At 40.6% G+C, this 25,884-nt stretch overlaps 1 protein-coding gene across 1 annotated transcript in view; it reads left to right on the top strand.

Annotated features, from left to right (window-relative positions):
- The window catches only part of ryr2a (ryanodine receptor 2a (cardiac)), a gene marked incomplete at its 5' end in the record, with an annotated part of 253,225 nt that overhangs the window by 5,391 nt on the left and 221,950 nt on the right, over window positions 1-25,884 (top strand). The window contains 1 exon segment of the mRNA XM_084568164.1: window positions 24,767-24,886. Coding sequence (XP_084424290.1) covers window positions 24,767-24,886 — 120 coding nt within the window.

Below are 25,884 nucleotides of genomic sequence, written 5' to 3'. Positions count from 1 at the left end.
AAAAAAAAAAAAAATCAGCTGACGTAAGCTCAAAAGTAGCGAGTAACGAGAGCATCAACAGAAATGTAGTGGAGTGAAAGTAAAAGTATCCCCCAAAAATAATACTCAAGTAAAGTACAGATACTCGAATACTGTACTTAAGTACAGTACTAAGTACTAATTACTTCGTTACTGTCCACCACTGACTTTGTGTATCGCGCAAGTGGAGTTTTGCCCCGATGCGCATACACACGTGCGCGCACACACCATAAATTGCTCAGGTTATGCCACTGGTGAATAATTCAGAGGGATTGTTCAGGCTGATTGGTGGATTCATTATTAGTGTTGGAAAAACCTACTGGTCAATAGACTTGTCATTTACATCCGGTCTGTGATTGATTGTGCATTTTGGATTGTACTCAAAAGTTTGTTCGTTGAGTTGGTACATACAAACAAATAAACTCATATCTAGTTTTATAAAAAATAATTAGTATGTTAATACACGTTTACATTTCATAGCTGATTTCAGCGGTTCACAAACTGTATTACAGGAATTAATGTATTTGAAAACACAGTGTTAAAATGTGTACTTGTTTGTGAATACTGTTTGGTGAAAACAGGGAGAAAGGGTTATTCTATGATGGTAAATGTTCACCTTACTTTCTTTTTTTTTTTAATAATTTTTATTTTATTTTATTGAGCATCCACAATTTGGTACATAGATATACATACAGAGGCATCACAGTGCTCATATTTATATTTTAACTAGCCCTCCCCCCTCCCAGGAACATGTTGGACACCAATCCAAAAAAAAAATAAAAAAAAAAATAAATCATTCATTCATTCATTCATCTTCTGTACCCGCTTATTCTAGTCTATCGCAGGGCCAAATAAATAAATCAAATGAAAAAAAAAAATAAATAAAAAATAAAACAAATAAATAGGCATGACACAGAAGATAATAATTGAAAGAGAAAATATAAAAATAAACATAACAAATATAACAAAAACAGCACATATCTAGGCTCACCAACACTGAAGCTGTGCACTAAACTAAACATGATTCACATGGATTCAGTGATAATCACAGATACAAATGCGAAGATGACCGCTAAGTAGTCATCAAGTGAGTACAGTTTTAAGTTTACCTAAATGCTTCAACACCGGATTCCAGACAGAAAACAAAACATATGTGTTAAATCAGCAGGAGTGTTTCGACACCTCTGTGTTCGGTTATATTTTAGCCAGTCTTGGTTTGGAGTAGTGGATGCAATGTAGAATCTTGAGTTGTGTAACGTTTAATTTGGCACAGGAAGTGCTGTCATTTACTCTTAGAAGAGCACTTGTCCACATGTCCTCTTCCAAGTCTTCTCCCAGCTCACCCACCCAGTCTGCTCTGATCTTTGCCAGTGTCGTGTTTTTAAAAGAGGTTATACAATCACTAATTCTTGAAATAAGGCTTTTAGAATTGAAAGGGGCTTTTAACAGATCATCTAAGCCAGAAGGTGATGTTATGTATGGAAAGTTGGGATCATGATGTTGAAGGATGTGGCGGACTTGTAAATATCGGAATAAACTAGACTGAGGGAGGCCGAATTTGTGTGATAAATCACCAAAACATGCAAAAATGGAATTTATTACATATCCTTAAAATTATGAATGCTGGACTGAGATGGAGAAGGTTTTTAAATCCAAAATTCCGTCTAAGTTGAACCCATATTTTGAGGGTATTTATGACTATAGGATAGTTAGTGTATCGTAAGAAAGAGACTGGAGGTGACCAGGGCTCTAAGAGAGGTGGTTACATTGAAACTTAGGGAGCACGTTCAATTTGATACAATTCACTTTCCCTGCTAGAGATAGGCAAGGCTGGATTAAGAATTCAGAGGCCCCTGGGCCAGACTCTTATAGGCCCTCACACGCACGCCCGCACGCACACACACACACACACACACACACACACGCACACACACACACATTCTTTAACTCCATTTCCATGTTGCTCCTTTTAAATTTTACAATCTACAACTGTGTAGATTCAAATTTCGCGGTCATCTGTTTTTTTTTTCAACTGTCATCTATGTGTGTACATGTTTACGTGTGTACGGCCCAGTCATCATCGCCCGGACAAAGACAGCAAAACAAACACTCAGTAATATTTTTTTTGCAAATAATTTGGGTAGGCTATAAATTTATAACTCATCACACACTTAATGAGATCTACTCCAGTGTTGTTTTTGGCAGCCATTTTAGATTTAGTCTTAGTCTTTTGGACGAAAATGCTTATTAGTTTTAGTCACATTTTTGTCATTTCTATATGTGATGGTTTTAGTCGACGAAAACTCAAAAAGGTTTTAGTCTAGTTTTAGTCAATTTTAGTTAAAAGAAAAAAAAGAAAGTATTTTCACCAATAATTACAATAACAAAGGAATGGTTTTAGACAGACAAGTTTTCCACCCAACAGCAAATACTTTCTGACCTACTATAAGGATTATGCATTACACATAGATAAAATGGTAACAGTGTATATATATAGTCATATTAATTGGTGCTACAGTGTTAAAAGCTCTATCCATCTTTGTTTTTATTTTTATCAAGAAAAACTGGTGCACTGCACCTTTACAAAAATAGCGCTGTCTCTTTAAGAAAGACGGTAGTCTTGAGTTGTTGAAGTTGTGCGTGGCTGTGGATGTGTGCCGCTGAACTGAGGGCATGTTGCAAATATAAGTAAAGTAAAAATAAATAAAGAGGAACGTTTGTCTTGCTGTTTGTTTTGGAGTTGCAACAGAGAAATGTTTTAGACTAACATCTAAAAAAAAATTCCAATGGCACGCGATCTCCCCGCACTACTTTCACGATCTACCGGTCGATCGCGATCGACGTAATGAGCACCCCTGCCATAGATCATCTCGTCGTTTCTGACCACCACGGCCCTTGCCGCTGCCACTAAGGTCCATCATTTAGTGTGACTGCGATGGCAGGCGTGTTGTGCAGAATGTGCACAGATGCTGGCGTGATGCCATGTGGTGGGCGTGACCAAACAAGGATAGATGCAGCACCATTGCTGATACTTTTTAGCGTTTGACACACAATAGGCAGAAATGTCATGCATTTTGAACGTCTGACAGACCACCCACAACATATTGTCATGAAACAAGGGGCGTCAATGAAATAATTTCGTCATCGTCATCGTTGACGAAAACACCCACTAACATTTTCGTCCAGTCTCGTCTCGTCAACGAAAGCTTACCAACGTCTAGTCATGTTTTCGTCATCAAAGAGCCATGTTTAGCTCGTCACTGTCTCGTTATCGTCATGAAAAAAAGAGGCGTCAACGAAATAATTTCGTCATCGTTGACTAAAACAACACTGATCTACTCAAAAAAAAAATAAAAATAAAAAAATACTACGTGACGGAGGCCTCTCGAAGCTCGAGGCCCCCGGGCCGCGGCCCAGACGGCCCGGTTCAGGATCCGGGCTTGGAGATAGGTGAAGTACTTTTCATTTCTTCAGGCCTAATTTGACTTTCTCCAATAGTGGGCAAAGGTTTTCTTGGTAAAGATGTTGTATGTCCCTTGTAATGTTAATGCCCAAGTTTTTAAAGCCATTTTTAGACATTTTGAACGGTAGAGCACCATCCTGTATTTGAAGAGCCAAATCATTAACGGGATAATACTCACTTTTACTGAAGTTCAATTTGTACGCAGAGAAAGCACCAAATCTCCTCAGGGTGTGGATAATATGGGGAGCACATGAAACAGGGTCAGATACATACATTAATAAATCATCTGCGTAAAGAGATACTCAGTGCTCTCTCTCCCCCCTCTGTGAATCCAAGTAATTGATGGTGATGCTTTAAAATGTAATAGACAAGGGCTCTATGGCCAAGGCAAATAGCAATGGACTGATAGGGCAGCCCTGACGGGTACCCCTTGACAGAGGGAAATATTGTGAACATTTATCATTCGTGGTTGCATTGGCTTTGGGTGAGGTATACAAAAGTTTAATCCATGAAATAAAAGTAGGGCCATATCCAAAATTCTTTAAACAAGTAAATATCCCCATTCTACCATATCGAATGCTTTCTCTGCGTCCAGTGCGACAACCACTTGGACACAGAAAAGTGGATAACATGTAGGAGCCGACGGATATTTGGAAATGAATGGCGGCCCAAATTAAACCAGTTTGATCAGCAGAAATTACGTCGTGCACAGGGTTTCTAGACGTAGGGCAAGGGCTTTGGCCAAGATCTTCACAGTTTAGGAAGGAGATGGGACGATATGAGCCACACTCTGTGCTATCTTTACCTGGCTTCAGCGGGAGGGTAATTGATGCTTCAGTCAGTGTCTGTGGGAGTGACCCATGGGACAGAGTCATTAAACATATCAAGCAAAATTGTTAATAGTTTATCAGAGAACTTTTTAAAGAATTCCATGGGATACCCATCAGGGCCTGACGTTTTGGGTATCCTTCCACAAGCTTCTCACAATAGTCTGCTGGAATTCTGGTCCATTCCTCCTGACAGAACTTGTGTAACTGAGTCAGGGTTGTAGACCACCTCGCTCGCACACGCCTTTTCAGATCTGCCCACAAATTTTCTATGGGATTGAGATCTGGGCTTTGTGATGGCCACTCCAAAACATTGATTTTGTTGTCCTTAAGCCACTTTGTAACTACTTTGGCAAAATGCTTAGGGTCATTGTCCATTTGGAAGACCCATTTTCGCCCAAGCTTTAACTTCCTGGCTGATGTCTTGAGATGTTGCTTCAGTATTTCCACATAATGTTCTTTCCTCATGATGCTGTCTATTTTATGAGGTGCACCAGTTCCTCCTGCAGCAAAACAGCCCCATAACATGATGATACCACCCCCATACTTCACAGTCGGGATGGTGTTCTCAGACTTACAAGCTTCCCCCTTTTTCCTCCAAATGTAACGATGGTCATTATGACCAAACAGTTCCACTTTAGTTTCATCAGATCACAGGACATGTCTCCAAAAATTAAGGTCTTTGTCCCTGTGTGTATTTGTAAACTGGCTTTTTTATGTTGCTTTTGAATGAATGAATGAATGAACATGAATGTTATCCATGTTGCGATTTATGACCACAGTCAGTGCGCTGATAGCTCTTTCCAAGGTGTTTTCCATGTTGCAGTTTATACCCACAGTCTGAGCGCTAACAGCTCTGCTCACTCCATCAATCATGTCGGGCAGCTTCATGGGGCTTTGGACTGCTGACACCGTCTTCCGAATTTTCAGATACACCAGGGCCATGCCTAATCCAATCAGCAGATAGCCTGTTATCATGGTTCCGAATATGTAAAGATCCTCGATATCCCCTACGGAAAGAGTCGCCAGGCACACGACCCTCCACTTCTCCCAGGAGTCCATCATGTATCCATCGGCAAACGTTCCGTCAGGGCAGACAGGTTCCCCCAAACCCGAGCTTCTCGTCGAGAAGATTCTGTCAATTGTGTTGAGAGACCAGTTGACCAATTCCATGATTTTAAATTTGGAGAGCAATGCGGAGAGAGGCTCCCAAAGTTAGAGTAATGGCTTCTTCCTCGCTGAGTGGCCTTTCAGTCCATGTCGGTACAGGACTCGTTTCACTGTGGAGAATGACATTCTCTCACCAGCTTCAGCCATCATCTTGACAAGGTCTTTAGCTTCTGTTTTGGGGTTGATTTGCATGTTTCGGACCAAAACACGTTCATCTCTGGGACACAGAGCCCGTCTCCTTCCTGAGCGGTGTGATGGCTGGATATTCCCATGTTGTCTATACTTGTGTATAATTGTTTGAACAGATGAACATGGCACCTTCAAGCATCTGGAAATTGTACCCAAGGATGGACCAGACTTGTTGAGCTCCACAAATCTTTTGATTTTCCCATGATGTCAAACAAGGAAGCAGTGTGTTTGAGGTGTAGCCTTAAAATACATCCACAGGTGTGCCTCCAGTTAACTCAAATGTTGTCTGTTAACCAGGCCTGGAATTTCGTCATTTTAGGGTCAATATATATATATATACCAACAACAACAATATCTAGATAGATATCCTAAGTCATATTAATTGTTGCTACTGTGTTAAAAGCTCTATCAATCTTTGTTTTTATTTTTATCAAGAAAAATTTAGAAAAATAGCGCTGTCTCTTAAAGAAAGAAGTTGTGCATGGCTGTGGATGTAAATGCCACTGAAGTGAGGGCATGTTGCAAATATATAGTAAAAATGAATAAAGATGAACGTTTGTCTTGCCGTTTGTTTTTGAGGTGCAACAGATAAATGATTTAGACTAACATGTAAAACATTTTTTTCAATGGCACGCGATCTACCCGCACTACCTTCGCGATCTACTGGTCGATTGCGATCGACGTAATGGGCACCCCTGTTATAGCCAGTCTGAGCGGTTCATGCCAGGCTCGAATCAAACCCACCGATGATGAATGTCATCAAAACACGCTTTTTTTTCCTCAAAAGACGCAGGTGTCAAAGCTGTGTTTACAGGAAAGAGGCAGACTAGAAAACCGCAAAACCAACTCGGGCAGTGCGGGCGGGGCATCAAGGCCACCGTGGCCTTAGGGCAGATATTTTTTTCAAGGGCACAAGGCCAAATTGCGAGGGCACGGGGGCCATGGCCCTCGTGAAATTCCTGCCCTGCTGTTAACCTATCAGAAGCTTCCAAAGCCACGACATCATCATCAGGGCTTTCCTTCATTGTTTAAAGACATAGTAATCTTTGTGTATGTAAACTTCTGACTTTGAAGAAAGTAATAAAAATTCTCTAAGAAATTCTCTCTCTCACTATTGTGGCATTCAGCAAATAGAAATAATTTTAGTAATCCTAACTGACCTAAAACAGGAGAGGTTTAGTCTGATTTAACTTCAGACAGTGAGGAAAAAAGGTTTATGTGTCTTTTAACACAGTGTATGTAAACATCTGGTTTCAACTGTATTTAGTCTGGCTTGGATTTTTCTCCATTTGAAACAAATCTGAACCAAGGTGAAAGCACCCCAAGTTAACAAACTTACCAGCTGATTCAGACCAGAGCATACACACTACAGAAGTGAAAAAGTCTTTCGTGACACGGCCTCCGGCATTAAGTTCTCCCTTATGGCACCAAATGTGAACTGATAGGTTACTAAAAACAGTCAACAACAAATATGCTTTGTCCGTGTGATGTTTGATTTTAAAACTACAATGACCTGCTGTTTTAGGAGAGTATTGTGCTGTTACAAAAAGAACAATTGTTGCAGTTTTTAAAGGTGTATGTCTTTATTGGGAACCAGCTGAGAAGCACAAGTGGTGTAGGCATATCAGAAACAACTTGATGCTGCAAGCGATCATAAAGGGGTCCATGTCGTGGTGAAGTCGTCCCCGAGCGGGACGCAGAGGCATAAGTCACCAGTATTGCACCAAACTTGGTGGGTTTGTAAACAGTCATCCACAGATGATTATTGTCAAATTTCAAGCAGTTGACTGGTGCTTTGTGAGATATAAACATGTAGTCGTTATAGCACCCCTTCAGCCCGAATTTCACAAAACTTGCCATGATTGTACGCAAACATACTATAATGATGGTTGCTGAGTTTCATAAGGATTGGGTGAATACTTCAAAAGTTGATGTTGATGTTACAGATTGTGTATGCCAAATTTTATGAAGTTAGCTATTGCAGTTTTTGAGATGTTGAAATGTTGAAATGTTGCTTTTGTAGCGCCCCCTATAGACCAAGGGTCACAAAAGTTGGGGCGCTTGTACAGAATCATATTATTATCAATGATATGACGTTTGATTAAGTTTGGGTATATGCTAAATTAATTAACCATTAACTTTGTAACCAATAACCCTGCTAAAGTTCTTTTGAGAAATTTTCATTATCTTTGTCCATGAATGCTACATGCCAAGTTTTGTGAGAATTGGATGAACGGGCTAGGAGCAGTTGATTTTGCTTTGAGGTGCATTTTTTTCAAAATGGCAGAAAATAATGGCAGGCGGAATTGGGTGTGGCCTAGTCCATTAGAACCAGTGCTATCTGAGGAATCAAAGGGAGAAATAATTTGGTTTCTAGGGCACACGGTTCTCCAGATGTGAGGAAAAATGTAAATCGGCTTAGTATAGTGCCACCTAACTGCTGGCATGTGTATTGACGCCTTGGCAAAGTGACATGCTCGGACTTCTACCAAGTTACCAGGTTTGATGCCTTTCACCCTTGCAGTTTGTCCTGGGCAGACACTTTAGCTATGCAGAATAAGATTAATCATTATTATTATAATAATAATAATAAGAAGAAGAAAAATTGCAACAAAATCAATAGTGATCCTGCAACTTCGTTTGCATGGATCCCTAATTAAGAGATGCACTTACACATTGCTGAATGTGGTCCTCTCATGAAAATTGCTCACTGTAAGAAACCCACTTTATGCTTTAGTGCTTCTGTGTGTGCAATCAGTCCAGCGAATTGGACCTTCAGTGGAAGGAGTGCTGAGGTAAGCAACAGTTCTTTAAGGTGACTGTGGTAAGGAAAAAAAACCTTTTAGCAAGAAAAATCCTTGAGAAGAACCTATGGAATCAAGATCCTGTCGTAATCTTCAGCCTTTCAAAATGTTTTCATGGGTTGAAACTCAATGTTCAACCCCTTGAAATCTAATAAAGTTTTGCAAATCTGAAAAAAAAATAAAAAATTAAATCTTTGTAAATATTATTTCATATTACAAATTTCCTTCTTTATAATAATAAAGAGCTTCCCTTCTTTTTACAGATGTTCTCCTGGTGGGGTTTCAAAAATTATGCACAAATGTGTGTAAAATATGTGAAAGCTTGAAACTTGAAAGGCTTGATTGCATTTTATTCAGAAACTGTGTATTTGCACTCGTATTGCTTTGTTGTTTTACTTTACAACCCCCCACCATTTATTTGATCACAGCCTTTCAAGCTTTAAGGTCAGGCGATTGTTTTCTCACAGCTTGGTTTTGAAATTCTCAAACTTGAAATACAGCAGGAAGTGGGGAAAAAGAAGAGAGGAGAGAAGAGAACAGGAGAAGAAAGCAGCAGAGTGAAAGAAAGGAATTCATATATACTGTACATCTGAATAAAGCATACGCACAGCATAAAACATTTATGCAGTGGTCTGCTAAAGTGAGGTAATCACTGAAACGTTCAAGGACAAACTGCTAAAGATGGCCAGCTCTATCTGGACCTAAACTGTCAAATATCCTTAACAACTTGATTTATGCTCTTGCAACCCGTCTACACAGAGCCTATGCCGTAGGGGGTCAAGGCATTCATACCTGTGCGCTGGTGTGTCAGCATTGTTCTGTAATTACGTCACTACAACACTAGGCGGCTACTGGCCAGCCTTGAGTTTCACCCTGTGAATGGCAAGTAGAACTGAGTGGCCATAACTACATTGTACCTAAGCCGTCAAAGTGACTCAGAACTATAACTTGCACTCTACGAGACTGTTGGGACCATAGGTAGGAGAGTGCAAGGAGGAACTTTGTCCTCAATAAGCTGGACATCAACATTTCTTAGCACTGCTGCTGAGTTTCCTCCACACCTAAATGACCACCTACAATATATCTGTTTTTTTGTGCAATAGGCCTGCTTGGAGTTTGACAAACTGATTCTGGCTTCATTGGTAAATATAGCTGGTTGTCATCTGCATAACAACATGTCAATTTATGCAGTATTTCATGGACAAATGGGAATCTGTCACTCTTTCAAGTGTCTGAAGCAAAACGTGATTAAAGGTATATTAGTATGGAGACAAGTCCATCAGTTACTTTAACCAGTACTGTTTTTATACTATGATGTACTCAAAACCTGACTGAAAATCTCTAAGCAAACCATTCCTGTGTAAATGGTCATGTGAACTGATTAGCAACTATTGCGTCTCAAATTTTAGAAAGACAAGGAAGGTTTGCTGAAAGTTGGCTTGGTCATCTGGGTCTAGAATTTTATTTTTTTTTTAATGTAAAGATTTAATTAGAGCGATCTTAAAAGACTGAGGCATGCAGACAAAGATAAGTTAGAATGGTTCAATATGGTTGAGGTGAGGTCTGAAAGACATGCTGCTTTAGATGCTGTGATTATTGAAGTTATCTCAGATATGTCTGTGAAGGTTCTCAATCATCCAGGTCATGTTATATCCAACAAAGGTTCAAAAAAGGCAACTGGATTTGTAGAGTTTTTTGAGAAGACGTTTCACCACTCATCTGAGTAGCTTCTTCAGTTCTAGGGGACTGGTGGGAAGTCTGAGGTTTAAATAGGAACTCCTCCTGAAAAAAGTTATCTCAGAACGATCTATTGGAGGGGAGGAGTCCAAATATAGATTAGGTTGTACAAATCTGATGCCACTGCACTTACATCTTCAACAGTTGAGACAGAGATGCTTTGATTTTTTTTTTTCTAATGCCTACTATTTTGTGGGTAAAGAAGTTCAAGAAATCATTATTACTACTGAGAGCTAAAGAAATAGATGGCTCAATAGAACTACACCCTAGCAACTGAAAAGAAATCTGGGGCTTTTCTTGTTTTCTTCTATTAACGAAAAATAATATGCTGTTCTAACTGTTCTTCTGACTTTTTTATAAGTTGTTAATGTACAGTGCCGCTTTAAATGTTGACACCTATCAGAATTATCTACATTTCTGCATAAGGTTGACTCAAAACATCAGCGGATCTTCAATTCCTGACAGTAGAAAAACAGAACCCAACTGTGAGCCAATGTGAGCAGTCTGAACATATTTACGCTTATTTCTAGCCATCAGTTTCAAATATGACTCTGTGTCGCCTGCTCTAACTACTGGAATGCATTTAACTCTGGTAGCTGGAGGGTCTAACTTCATGATTTGTAAAAGATTCACCAATTACCAGAATTGGTATCCCGATGGATGTGTTACCGAATGAGGAAAATTCATTAGCAACATGAATGGGTCGGTAGTGAACCATGGGAAGGTGTGCTTCCTTTGTACCATAACAGTAGCTACACTAGTTCAGTTGACACAATGCTCAGGGGCCTTGACTATACCTCAGTGTTGTTGTTCAGTGAGCTTTGCCTCCATTCATTCATTCATTCATTCATTCATTCATTCATCTTCTGTACCTGCTTATTCCTGTTAAGGGTCACGGGGGTCTGCTGGAGCCTATCCCAGCTGTCGCTTTGCCTCCAATGATACAAAAAAGACTACATGTGTTACATGTACAGGTGGCAGAGGAATAAGTAAACATGCGACACACAAACCAGGAAAGAGGAGTAATAGAGAGATAGAAGCCATTGCTAACTGCTAAGCTGACAGACAAAAAAAAATCCCTCGGTAAGTGAAAGCTATTTGTAAATTTTATGAGCAACTGTGGAGGACAAGTGGTTGATTAAGATGTGTATATTAAATTTTGAATTCACCACTATACACAGAAGGTTTTCATGACATAAGAGCCGCTAATACAATCTGGAAACAACACCCCTCAGTCTAGTAACAGGAAGTGATGCAAGACACTTACCTATAATTTAAATTAAAGGAAAAAAAAGATCAGAAATCAATGCATAATTTATTATTATTATTATTATCATACTGCTGAGGACTCCTGTGGTTGTGTATAATATATAAATGGATCTATGACACAGCTCTGTACATTAGCCTTTATTTAAGTTACATCACATTTAATTTTTGTATAAGCCTCTGTAATATTGTTGTGTGCAGTCCTCCCTGAGTAAGATGGAAACTTTATACTATAATGCTGTTCAATCTGCCATCATGTATCAGCAGGTGAGAGACAGCAGTGCTGCCTGAGGTAGAGAAGATGTTTTTGTGTGTGATGTGGGGCTTTGTGACCTTTAACACGTTCAAAGGATGAAGAGAGACAAAGAGAGGACGAGGCATGAATCAGAATTTCAGCAGGGGATGTAACTGTTTACAGTAGTGGCGCAACTGTAGAAGCTACATGAAATCTTTCTCCTGTTTGCTGGTCGATATATGTGAAAATATGTCAACAGTTCTGTGGATATTAGCATATTATTGATATTTTTCCATGGTAAATTTTGCAGATATTGATTGCTGCGGTAGAAACCAGAAGTGGACACCACAGTTATGCACAGAGCTGTTAAACTGGCAACAAATCATAACTCATTAAGTAACTTTTAACTAAAGCTACAAAACATAAACCATACATTAAACAAAGATAACACTTTGCTGTTGTTGAGGGCAAATACTTATTACTGTATGTGAAAAGGATTACTGTGAAGAGAACAAGCCAAAGGTGACATGGTTTGAAAAGGAAGCTAGCAACCTGCCACACAGGAATGTTGGAGTGGAGACTTAACAGAGTAAGAACATTCTTGCTCTTTTTAGTAAAGTGTAAAGTCTATAAAGCTTATAGATATTTTATAGCTTTTCTGTGCTGTGGAGCAGAATGGATCTTGCTTTTCTCTCTCTCAGCCTCAGAATGCACTGCAAACCGGATTACCCACTGTTGGATTACTCTACTGCAGTGTAAAGATGTGCAAAGAGGATTAGATATGAATGTGAGTGAGTGAAATAAAAGAATACAAATAGAAGTGTAAAACACAGAAAAGCAAGATAGCATAGCACGTCACTTATCTGTGCTACTCTCATCCTTTCTACTCACTGCAGCACACTTATGTAATCTGAATGATCATAGCAAAATGTTGTGCAACGTGGATGGTTAAGGGGAGGAGGATAGGAAAGGGGCGAGTGGAGGGAGAAGAGAGGCAAGGAGAAGTAAATGAGATGAAAGCTTAGGCAACAGGAAAGTAGGCTCTGCAACTGAGGAAACATGACATCGCCAACTGTGAAGTCACTCTGCACTCTACGAGACTGTCACCCTTCTATGGGCCTGCTCAGAACTTGCATTAAGATCTGATCTGGGCAATCTGATCACATAAAAGACAGGTGTGAACACCCCCAGAACACAACACATTCTAAGTTGCAAGGCTGCTTATACTCTAGTTACTGCTTCTACCTTACTACCTTCAGTTGCTTGTTCGTTTGTCTTTAATTATGTAGTCAGCAAGTGAAATGCATACTTGATCTAGCGGAGAGCAGGTTTACCCATATTTGGTACATTTGCCTGAATCTGGATCGACAGTATATCCAGAATTCATGTATAGCCGTGCCATGAATGCTCAGGGTCCATACTTTTTCTTCCTGTCATCTTAGTAAAAGATTATCTGAGTATGATCTGTCTAGGAATTGCTGTTTCAGAACTGGTCTTGCTTTTTAGATATTATTTGGCTCCCTCTCCATTTGCACTTTGGTCTTTATAGTAGACTTGAATTGTAATGTGTGGATCTCCTGTAGAGTACTCTTAACTTGACTAGATGTTTAAAGTGTTTTTTTTTTCTTTTCAGAAAACATCCCGAGAAAATCCACCACTGATCTTGCAGAGCTTACCAATACATCCTTCTTTTTTTTTTTCTTGTAATTTACCAAACTTTTGATTTAGCCACTACTAAGTTTCCTGCTATCTCTATGATATATTTGTTTTGTTTTTGCAACAAAGGGATGGCCTGTTTGAGTTTCCTGAATCAAATGCCATATTTGGAAGCAACCCCCAACCCTTTGTGATGGACAGCTAAAATAACAAAAACATTATTGGTGTTCAAATATAAATGGACCTAATGATGTATTGCTACAGCGATCAAAACCAATCTAAGCAAGTTTAAATGGTAGTATCTGCATCGGAACCTGTTCTATATACAAGAATGTGTATGCTCCTGGTTGTCCTGCTTCTTAAAAATAGCAAACGTAGGATAGGAGGTTTTTCTTTTTTCTGTGCTGTGACCCCTAGAAGTTGTCGCAGCAACCTACATACTGTGAACTGAGCAGGTGACCATACATGCATGTGTGTGTGTTTGTCAAAGAGGAAAAGTAGGGCATCTGTGAAAACAATTTGCTTTGTTCAGCATCTCATGCATGATGTGTGCTGAGGATGGATATCTATCTCTAAGACATAACTTCCTTGACCCAGCACACACTGACAGGTTGCTGTTGCAGTGTTGTATTTTGCTGTGTTCTCAGAGGCCAGTCATGGCCTTTCAAGATACTAGAAAAGCTAACTACTGCTGAGCAGACATTACAGAACTCATAGAGGAATCAAATTAAGTGTTTATAGTTTTTTTTATTTTCTTTTAATAATTAATGTACTTTTACATGGGGAAAAACCAAAACAAAAATGTATTTTGTTACACGTATAGGATGTTTTTACTGCCAACTTGTTCTGTGCTCATTTTAGCTCAATCATATGACCCATCTCCCACATAAAGATATGGCTTACATAACCACTTGCTGCGCCTCTCTGCTATAACTTCTCATGTGAATGTGTATCAGGTAATCTGTGTCTCTTGCCTGTGTCTCTGTTTTTACTTCAGTGTCAGCATCCTCATTCTACTAGTCTTGCTTAAGGTTAGATTATGCTTCCGTGTAGTGATCACGCAATGGTCACGCAATGGCCACGCAGTTGCTTGGACGCAGTCGTGAGACCGTGATGGTTCTGCGTGGGGTTTACGTGTCGAAATGCATGCCACACCGGTAGAGGGCGCTATGATTTTTTGTGACCGACCGACCGAGACTCTTGTGACTATCTCGCCTCGTTATTTACCTTCCGGCTTTTGCCGTAGTCACAGTGTACGATGGACACTGAGACAGAGAGACTGGCGTTGGAGATCCAAATTATTCAAGCAGAGGAAGAAATACTTCTTTTGCAAATTAGGGCACGACAAAGGAGACAATGATGTTTATGAGTGGAAACCGGAAAAGCGGTCTCCAGCGGATGTAGTTAGCGGACCAATCACAGCCAATGCCGCTGCGTTGCTGCTGCGTTGCTGTTGCGTCGCCTCGACGCGCGTCGAGGATTTTTGGGAGGTGCGCGTCTGGCCCTTGCGTAGGACGCACGGGGGTCCGCAAGGACGCAATAGGTCCGTAATAGGTCCGTACGCACGGACGCGCTGTGTCAACGCGGAAGCATAATTTGGGCTTTAGTGTGAGGCAGGCGGTTACAATTAATAGGCTTCTGTCAAAACATGTTGATTCTGTGAAAAATTCAATATTTTTAACTTGATAGTAGTTGGAGTCAAAAAAAGAAAATAAATCAACAAAAAAAATGTCTTAAAAATAAGTACCACTGCTAACACAAGTTGAAATTAGCAGAATAATGCTGAATTCTAAACAGCAACACAAGTTCAGTCATACCACAGCACAATAAGCTGATCATATGAGAGTAAGTGAGGCCATAAGTATCTGTATTTGTTTGTGTCGTCTGTATTTGCAGGATGATTTAGTACTTGGCTGGGTTTTTAGCAGTGAGTTGTGCTTTCAGTTAAGTTGTGTTTTGTTAAGGGCTGCAGCAACTCGTCAATGTCATCGATGACTACGTAGTATATCCATTTGCATAGAATACATTGCTGCATCCCGGTGTTTACTAAAAAGATTACTCAAATTTTAAAAGTGAGGAAACAAGAGGAACAAGAGCTCAGTGCCAGAGAAAAGAAAGTGGAGGATAGGAGCTCGGTGTGAGAAAGAAGAGAGTAGAGGACATGTGCTCAATGCATCGTCCCCCAGCAGCCGAGGCCTATTGCGGCATAACTAAGGGATGGTTCAGTCCAGCCCTAATTATAAGCTTGATCCAAAAGGAAAATGTTAAGCCTGACCTTAAATCTAGAGAGGGTGTCTGCTTCCTGAACTCAAAATAGGAGCAGGTTCCAAAGGAGAGGAGCCTGATAGCGGAAGGCTCTACCTCCCATTCTACTTTCTAGAAACCACTTTGAGATCGAAGTGATCTGTTGAGATGATATGGTACAATGAGGTCTTTCAGATATGATGGAGCTAGGCTTTTAAGGGTTCTTGTATGTAAGGAGGAGGATTTTAAATTCTATCTATTTTAAAGGGAGCCAATGAAGAAAAGCTAAAACTGGAGTAATATGATCTCTCTTACTAATTCCTGTCAATACTATTTCTGCAGCATTTTGAATGAATTGGAGGCTTTTAAAAGAGGTATATGGACAGCCAGACAGTGATGAATTACAGTAATCCAGCCTGGAAGACACAAATGTATGAACTAATTTTTCAGCATCACTCTGAGACAGCATATTTTTGACGATATTACCCAGGTTGAATATAACGATAAGCAGTTCCTTTAATCTTGATCACACTTTCAAGTCTCTGTAGTAAAACATTGTGGTCAATAGTGTCAAATGCAGCACTAAGATCTAGCAGAACAAGTATAGAGACAAGTCCATTGTCTGAAGCCATGAGGAGATTGTTGGTAACTTTAACCGGAGCTGTTTCTGTACTATGATGAACTCTAAAACCTGACTGAAACTCTTCAAACAAATCATCCCTGTTTAAATGGTCACACAACTGATTAGCAACAAGATTTTCTAGAATTATAGAACTAAAAGGAAGGTTGGAAATTGGTCTACAGCTGGCTAAAACATCAGGGTCTGGAGTGGGTTTCTCAAATAAGGGTTTAATTCCATCTTAAAAGACTGAGGCACATATCCTGTTAATGAAGATGGAAAAAACCCCTTGAGCAATTTAGTTGGGATGGAATCTAAAAGACTAGTTGATGGTTTAGATGCTGTAATTATTAAAGAGAGCTCAGAAATATCTATTGGGGAGAAGGATTCCAGATATTGATTAGGTCTTACAGAAGTTTCTAATGCCACTGGGGCTAGGGCTGCCAACAAACGTTATTAGTCTACAGAAGAAAAACAGACGAAGAAGAAAAGTAATGGAGAGTTTGGAGCATAGATGTACTAAGAGAAGTGTTGAGTTGGAAGAGCTGCCGGCTTCATTTAAATCACAGTACAACATAATGACGATGGCACGCGAGTGGTGGACCGGACAAAGACTGTCTGGTGATGATGTTGCGATTGTTGCGATTATTATATTATTATTAGGGGTCCATGCAACAACCACTGATGCAGCATTCTGCCCATCTTGCCATATATAACATATTTTGTTCAGTAACCATTGTCATCAGTATCATAAATATTCAAATGCATCATTGTTGAGGTAGTTTGTCCCTGGCACCTCCTGATGCAAAGCTGAGATTCTAGTACATAGTCCTCATCCATAGTATAGTTTGTTAACTACTATATTGACTACACAAATGTATGCTGATAATTTTTCAGTTAAAGGAGGATTAACTGCTGTGATTTTTAATTTACCAAAACACTGTCATTCAGAACATATTTGCTGTTCCGTTCATGTCGGATTTACTGATAAGAAGCTTATCATAGTCACATGATGGCTTAGGACAGGCAATGCTTCTGAGTACACTGGGCTTGGCGTTTTATCAGTTTTTGTGATTTATGTTTTTTGTATTTCATTAAAATATGGGCAGCATATACTGTAATAGCAATCCATTTTCTTTCATAGATCAATGCAGACTGACTTACTGACCTTTGTAGTAGAGTGTTTAATTGAAATACATTTTTGTGTTATAAGCAGTACCTCATTGTTGCTGCACCTCTACAAATATTTATACAGATGCCTACTAGCTTACACAAAGGGATTTTATATGAAAATGTAATTCACAAACAGAAATTACATTCAGCAAATAATTTTCTCATACAAGTAGCTGCAGTCCACTAAGCAGTCTGCTGGCAAAATTATCTCCGACCCATTTCACTCTGACCGTGGACACAAATTTGTTGGCTCAGTTCACACCTGGTATAAACATGTGTTTCCAGATGTGTCTTAAAATGCTTCTTGTGATCAGATCTCCTTTTCTCACTCCATATGCAAATTCTTTGGGACGCACCCGTACACAAACTAGTTCAATAAGGAAGTTATGCTAGACTGTGAAACAGGAAGATCTCTTGAATGAATCTACGTTACATGACAGTTTAGAATAGTTTCTAATTAAGTAATTATTTAATTACCTCTGTTTTTAGGTTACAGTTGTGCATATAAGCACCACTCATTTCCTGGGTCTGTAGATCTTGTCTACATCGATGATTACTTTACAAATAGTAATTATCGTTGCTGTTGGAGCAATACTTTATTTGCTTCATTAAGAACCAGAGCCTTGAGGAATCTATGAAAAGAAAAACACACACAAGGTCTACACAAAACACAAGGGCAAGTGAAAAAAATTAAATGTTTAGAATACAGTATATTGTTGCGGGTGATTTTAATCACTCAAACTTAAAGACTGTACTCCCCAAATTCCACCAGCATGTTTCCTGCCACACCAGAGGAAACAAGACTTTGGACCATGTTTACACAAACATGGCTGCCGCCATGGCATGGCTCCATGGCGCCATGGCTCCCTCCCCCACATCGGACAGTCAGATCACCTTTCTTTGTTCCTCACCCCCAAATATTCACCCCTCATCAACCGTGTCAGGCCATCAGTGAGGACCATCAAGGTGTGGCCAGCAGAGACAGACTCTGTACTCCAGGACAGGTTTCAACACACGGACTGGAGTACATTTGCTTCTCAAGCCACCTGTGGCTCACACTTGGACATTGACAATTATGCCTCCTCTGTTATGGACTACATCACCACCATCATCGATGACGTCACGACAGAGAAGCAGATCACCACGTACCCCAACCAGAAGCCATGGATGACCAAGGAGGTGCGGCTCCAGCTGAAGGCCCGTAACACTGCCTTCAGATCAGGGGATGCACAGGCCTACAGCACATCCAGGGCAAACCTGAGGAGGGGCATCAAGAAGGCCAAGCACTGCTACAAGCGGAAGATAGAGGGTCACTTTTACAACTCTGACCCCCGACGCATGTGGCAAGGCATCCAGGCCATCACCGACTACAAGCCCAGCAACCCCACCCCCACAGCCACGGACGTCTCCTTCCTGAACGAGCTAAACTACTTCTACGCTCGCTTTGAGAGGGACAACGGAGACACCGCCACCAAGACAACACTCCCTGCAGACCACCAGCCCCTCTCACTCTCCCCCACTGATGTCCACACGGCACTGAGCAGAATCAACGCACGCAAGGCTGCTGGACCAGACGGCATCCCAGGACGTGTGCTCAGAGCATGTGCGGAGCAGCTCACCGGGATCTTCACGGACATTTTCAACCTGTCCCTCGCCCAAGCAGCTGTGCCAACATGTTTTAAAGCGACATCCATCGTGCCAGTGCCAAAACACTCCAAGCCGACGTGCCTCAACGACTACCGCCCTGTAGCACTCACACCCATCATTATGAAGTGCTTTGAGCGACTGGTCCTGGCGCACCTGAAGGACTCCCTCCCTCCCACACTGGACCCACACCAGTTTGCCTACCGCAGCAACAGGAGCATAGATGATGCAGTCTCCACAGCACTGCACTCTGTGCTCTCACACCTGGACAATAACCACACCTACGCACGATTGCTGTTTGTTGACTTCAGCTCAGCATTCAACACTGTCATCCCCTCCAAGTTAATCACCAAACTTGGAGCCCTGGGCACCAACACCTCCCTCTGCAACTGGATCATGGACTTTCCGACCAACAGACCACAACACATGAGGTCAGGCCACATCTGCTCCACCACTGTCACACTCAACACCGGTGTGCCACAAGGCTGTGTGCTGAGCCCCTTTTTGTACTCCCTCTTCACCCATGACTGCAGACCTGTGCATGGATCAAACTCCATCATCAAGTTCGCAGACGACACCACCGTGATTGGTCTCATCACTAACAACGACGAGACAGCCTACAGAGAAGAGGTACAGCACCTGGCCACATGGTGCGCCGACAGTAACCTGCTCCTTAACACCAGCAAGACCAAGGAGCTCATTGTGGACTTCAGGAAGGAGAGAAGAAGCACGCATGACCCCATTCACATGAACGGAATGGCCGTCGAACGTGTCTCCAGCTTCAAGTTCCTGGGGACCCACATCTCGGAGGACCTGTCCTGGACCACCAACACCTCCAGCCTGGTCAAGAAAGCTCACCAGCGCCTCTTCTTCCTGAGGACACTGAAGAAGAACCATCTGTCCTCAGCCATCCTGGTGAACTTCTACCACTGCGTGATTGAGAGCATCCTAACCAACTGTGTCACAGTCTGGTATGGAAGCTGCTCTGCTGCGGAGCGCAAACACCTGCAGCGCGTAGTGAAAACTGCCCAGCGCATCACAGGAACTCCACTCCCTGCCATTGAGGACGTCCAGAAGAGGCGCTGTCTGCGTCATGCCCGCAGCATTCTGAAGGACTCCTCCCACCTGGCACATGGACTATTTTCCCTCCTGCCCTCAGGCAGGCGTTTCAGAAGCCTCCGGACAAGGACCAGCAGACTGAGGAATAGCTTTTTCCCCAGAGCTGTGACCTTACTGAACTCGAACCCCCGCTGACCCCCACACACCAATTCATACCCCTTAACTCATCATTCAATCACTGAGCAAAGACTTTTACACCATCACCACTGCACTATTGGACTACTCTGCACATGCTCACTTTATACAATCTGTTTGCACAGTACTATGTAACGAATATTGCACTAGTCTAGTAACTTAGATAGCTACTGCTATTATTTATTTTTGCACTGTAAGTTGCTCACGTCATCTGTTTTTGTATCGCCTAATTTATCATCTGCCATCTCCTCTATTGTAAATTATGTTATGCTAGTTCCTGTTTATAGTCTACTCACACTTAATGAACAAATCCATCTGTATAATATGTTCATAGTACCTCACTCAATCGTTATGTATATCTTGCTCATTAACCTGTATATATGGTCTCATCTGTACATAGGTTCTAATCTGTAAATATTGTCCATATGCTGTAAAAAACAACCTGTACCATACTTATTTACCATAATATTTATGCCACGTGCACTTACTGCCTATTGCACTTCTGGTTAGATGCTAAACTGCATTTCGTTGCAGTCATGTGTAATGACAATAAAGTTGAATCTAATCTAATCTAATCTAATAAAAAGTTACATACTGTATATAAAACATAAAAACTGAGTTAAAAGGAACAGACAGCCCAACAATAAACAAAAAAACAAAACTATGACAGTAAACACAAAAACAAGCAAAAACTAGATGATCGCAAGCGCTCATAATGGGGTCCATGCCGTGGCGAGGTCGTCCCTGAGTGGGACGCACAGGCATAAGCGGGTTGGACACGGCCTGAAAGGAGGCAAAGTGTCTGTGGAGGAATCCTTTAGCTGACTGGTGGTTTGTGGTATATAAACATGTAGTCGTTGTAGCGCCCCCCTACAGGCCGAATTTCACTAAACTTGGCATTATTTATGGACAAAGATAATGAAAATTCTTCAAGAGAACTTTAGCTCTGTTATTGATTACAAAGTTAATGGGTAATTAATTTTTATGGCGTGCAACAGTATAATGCAAAAGCTAATATTTTGTGAAGTATATAACCAAACTTAATCAAACTTCATATTATTGATAAAAATAGGATTCTGTACAAGCACCCCAACTTTTGTGACCCTTGGTCTGTAGGGGGCGCTACAAAGGAAACATTTCCGTATCTCAAAAAGTGCAATAGCTAACTTAATGAAATTTGGCATACACAATCTGTAAAATATTGTGTGGACGCCCATCAAGTGGTGTGACATAATGTCTGCAGGGGGTGCTACAGATAACACGGAAATTTCCTTTGACATTGACGCCTATTTTTGAGGTATTCACCCAATCCTTATGAAACTTAGCACCTGTCATTGTAAGATGCACCAGATTGCACCTCAAAGCAAACGACTTCGCCACGGCATGGACCCCTTTATGATCACTTGTGATCATCTAGTTATTCTTTCTCTTATTATTATATTTTTTCGCCTTAATGTTCTGCGTAGCTACAAATATCTGCCCCCGACAAACTGCAAGGGCACAAGGCATCAAGCCTGGTAACCTGGTAGAAGTCCTGCCATTCCACTTTGCCAAGGTGTCAATACACATGCCTACAGCTAAATGGCGCTATAATAAGTAAATTTACATTTTGGCACATATCTCAAGAACTGTGTGCCCTAGAAACAAAATTCTTTCTCCTTATATAGCCCTGGTTCTAATGGACAAGGCCACGCCCATTTGCGCCTGCCATTTGTTTTCCGCCATTTTGAGAAAATTGCACCTCGAAGCAAACTCAACTCCTCCAATCCCATTCATCCAATTCTCACCAAACTTGGCATGTATTATTTATGGACAAAGATAATGAAAATTCTTCAAAACAACTTTAGCATGGTTATTGATTACAAAGTAAATGGGTAATTAATTTCAATTTCAAACATATTGTGTAGATGCGCATGACATTACGTCTATAGGGGACGCTACACGTGACATGCAAATATTTTATATGACTTTAAGGCCTATAACTTTTGAAGAATTCACCCAACCTTCATTACAATATGCTTGCATACAATCATGGTAACTTTCGTGAAATTCGGGCTGTAGGGGGCGCTACAAGCACTACATGTTCATATCTCATAAACCACCACAGTAAACCGCTTGAAACTTGACAATGATGATCTGTGGATGACTCCTTACAAGCCCACCAAGTTTTGTGCAATACGGTCTATGGGGGCGCTACTTGTGACTTATGCCTCTGTGTATGGACCCCTTTATGATCGCTTGCGATCCTCTAGTCTTGAGATTATTATTGTCACATTTCAAGCAGTTTACTGTGGTGGTTTGTGAGATATAAACATGTAGTGGTTGTAGCGCCCGCTACAGGCCAAATTTCACGAAACTCAACATGATTGTACACAAGCATGTCATAATGATGGTTGCTAAGTTTCATAAGCATTGGGTGAATACTTCAAAGGCTATTGGCCTTAAAGTCATATGAAATGTGTCCGTGTCACCTAGCGTCCCCTGTTGACGTAATGTCACGCAACTTGATGGGCATCTACACAATATTTTACACATTGTGTATGCCAAATTTCATGAAGTTAGCTATTGCAGTTTTTGAGATATTGAAATGTAGCTTGGGCGGGCACCACTGATTTCTCACAGCGAGAAGGTCCCAGGTTCGAATCCATGGGCTGACTGGGCCTTTCTGTGTGGAGTTTGCATGTTCTCCCTGTGTCAGCGTGCTTTCTCCTCGGGTACTCTGGATTCCTTCCACTGTCCAAAGACTTGCTCATTAGGTTAATTAGTGATTCGAAATTGGCCATAGGTGTGAATGTGAGTGTGAATTGTCTGTTTCTCTGTGTTAGCCCTGCGATGGATTGGCGACCTGTCCAGGGTGTGTCCTGCCTCTCGCCCGATGACAACTGGGATAGGCTCCAGCTGACCCCGCGACCCTTAACAGGAACAAGCGGTTACAGAAGATGAATGAATGAATGAAATGTAGCTTTTGTAGCGCCCCCTAGAGACCAAGGCTCACAAAAGTTGGGGCGCTTGTACTGAATCATATTATTATCAATGATATGAAGTTTGATTAAGTTTGGGTATATACTTCATATACTTCAAGCTTCATATTAGCTTGTGAGTTATACTGTTGCACGCTATAAAAATTAATAAATTAATTTATTAATAAATAAATTATCTTTATCCATTATCTTGGTAATCAATAAAAGCCTGCTAGTCAATAACCCTGCTAAAGTTCTTCTGAAAACTTTTCATTATCTTTGTCCATAAATGATACATGCCAAGTTTGGTGAGAATTGGATGAATGGGCTTGGAGGAGATGAGTTTGCTTTGAGGTGCAATTTTCTCAAAATGGCAGAAAGAAATGGCAGGCGGAAATGGGCGTGGCGTAGTCCATTAGAACTATGTAAGGAATCAGGGCAAAAGAGTTTTATTTCTAGGGCACACGGTTCTCGAGACATGAGCCAAAACATAAATTGGCTTATTATAGTGCCTAGCTGTAGGCATGTGTATGTGCTAGGACTTCTACCAAGTTACCAGGTTTGATGCCTTTCGCCCTTGCAGTTTGTCCTGGGCAGACACTTTTAGCTAAGCAAAAGGAACAGAAGGTGAAGAAGAATAAAAATCGCAACAAAATCAATAGGGATCCTGCAACGTCGTTGCATGGACCTCTAAAAATCGCAACAAAATCAATAGGGATCCTGCAACTTTGTTGCATGGACCCCTAACTAAATATTTCAAAAACTGCAATAGCTAACTTCATGAAATATTTGCATACACAATCCGTAAAATATTGTTTACACACCCATCAAGTTGCGTGTGCGCTGTGACACGGAAACATTTCATATATGACTTTAAGGCCTATAACTTTTGAAGTATTCACCCAATCCTTATGAAACTTTGCCAGAACCGTCAAGTCTTGTCTGTGAAGACTGTCAGTCATCCAGGTCATAGTCTACCTTTAATACAAAACTAAAACAAAGGCAACTAAACTTGTAGACAGTTGTTCAGTTCTAAATGACTGGTGGGGAGTTTTTTATTTGAAACATCTGTGAGCGGTGAGGTTTATTTTAATTCAGTAGTTTTTTTTTTTTTTATTCAAAGTCAAAAAGATTTTTTTTTGGCCATGGGTTTTCAGGAATGTCTATTACCTACTTTTTGTCTGGCTGTGGAGGTACAGATGCTTGTTGATTTCTACCAAAAGAATACATTGGACATTAATACCTAACCTGAAGGCGTGTGTGAGTCTTTTGAGGGTGCCATCTATGAGGCCAAACTGTGGAGCGTTGCTTGAATGTGTTTGTTGATTTATACTTACATGATATTTTGTGTGTCAAGGATGGTAAAGTAGACTTACAGTGTTGAAATGTTATTTTCTATATATTTGTATATCCTGACCCCTTTTGCTATTGATGCATGAAGCCTAACTGCAGAGCTGGGTGTGAATGCGTTTTTTGATTTATAACTACATGATTTTCGTGTGTTTAGGACGATGAGGTGGTCCTGCAGTGCTCAACTACAATCCACAAGGAACAACAGAAACTCTGTTTGGCTGCAGAAGGCTTTGGAAATAGACTTTGTTTTCTTGAATCCATCTCCAACTCCAAGGTACAGATACAAACTATCATATACTCTTGTTCTACATGAATATTGACCTCCAGAGTGAAAAAACATAATGGATAGTCAAAAGTAAGGGTAATTGTTTGCTTCAGGTTTACTTTTGACACCTCATGTTATTGGACAGTTCCTGACACTGTCTCTCCCGTCCACGGCCATCATTAACTCAATGTCCCAACTGTCACTCTGCACTCTGCCCAGCTGCTTTTAGTTGACCAATGGTACAAAAGAGTGGAACCACTGAGTTTCAGGTTGGTGCGGCTTTATCTTAAAAAAACTAATACTGTTTATAATAAACCTACAATATGTCACCATGCAATACTGCATTTACCTAAGCAGTGTAACTGTCACATATCTTTTAATAGTTACATATACAGTAGTCTTGCATCCATGCATTACTCAGTATGTTTCTGAAGAGACAAATCATGAACAAACTGACAGTAACAACAATGTTCTTAATGTTTTTTGGGGAAAAACGTATTCCCTTCACACAAATTTAATAATAGAGGATTAGAGGATTGTCAATATCCTCTGATTAATTCCAAGACTGTTTAGTTTAGTCTTCTGTGCATTTGGTGCTCAGCAAAAAGGTGATAATGCTTGACATCTCTGACATGAAGCATGAAGAACTATTAGTTCCTTAAGAATTAATCATTGGAATAACTGATTCATATACTTTGCATATACAGTAGGTACAATATAGTTATACTGTAAAACAATTGTTAAGTGTCCTATTTATCAATTACATATTTATTAAATAAACTCATGATAACACAAGTTCTTGAAGAACTAAAGAAATACTGCATAACATTGTGAAAAGAAACATAAGGGATTAGACAGAAAAGGTGAGGAAAGAAAGCTAGGTGATGGTTAGTTACCATTACATTATAGACCTTAATTGGTAATTAACCCTGCTTGATGATAGGTTGGTTCACTGGTGTCAAGCAGGAGATTCATCTCCAGATAAAATCTATTTTCTTTGTCTACAG

Source organism: Chelon labrosus (assembly GCF_963514085.1).
Source record: "Chelon labrosus genome assembly, chromosome: 19".
Taxonomy (NCBI): domain Eukaryota; kingdom Metazoa; phylum Chordata; class Actinopteri; order Mugiliformes; family Mugilidae; genus Chelon; species Chelon labrosus.
Note: the sequence above shows the minus strand (reverse complement) of the source record. Positions and strands in the feature narration are given on the sequence as shown.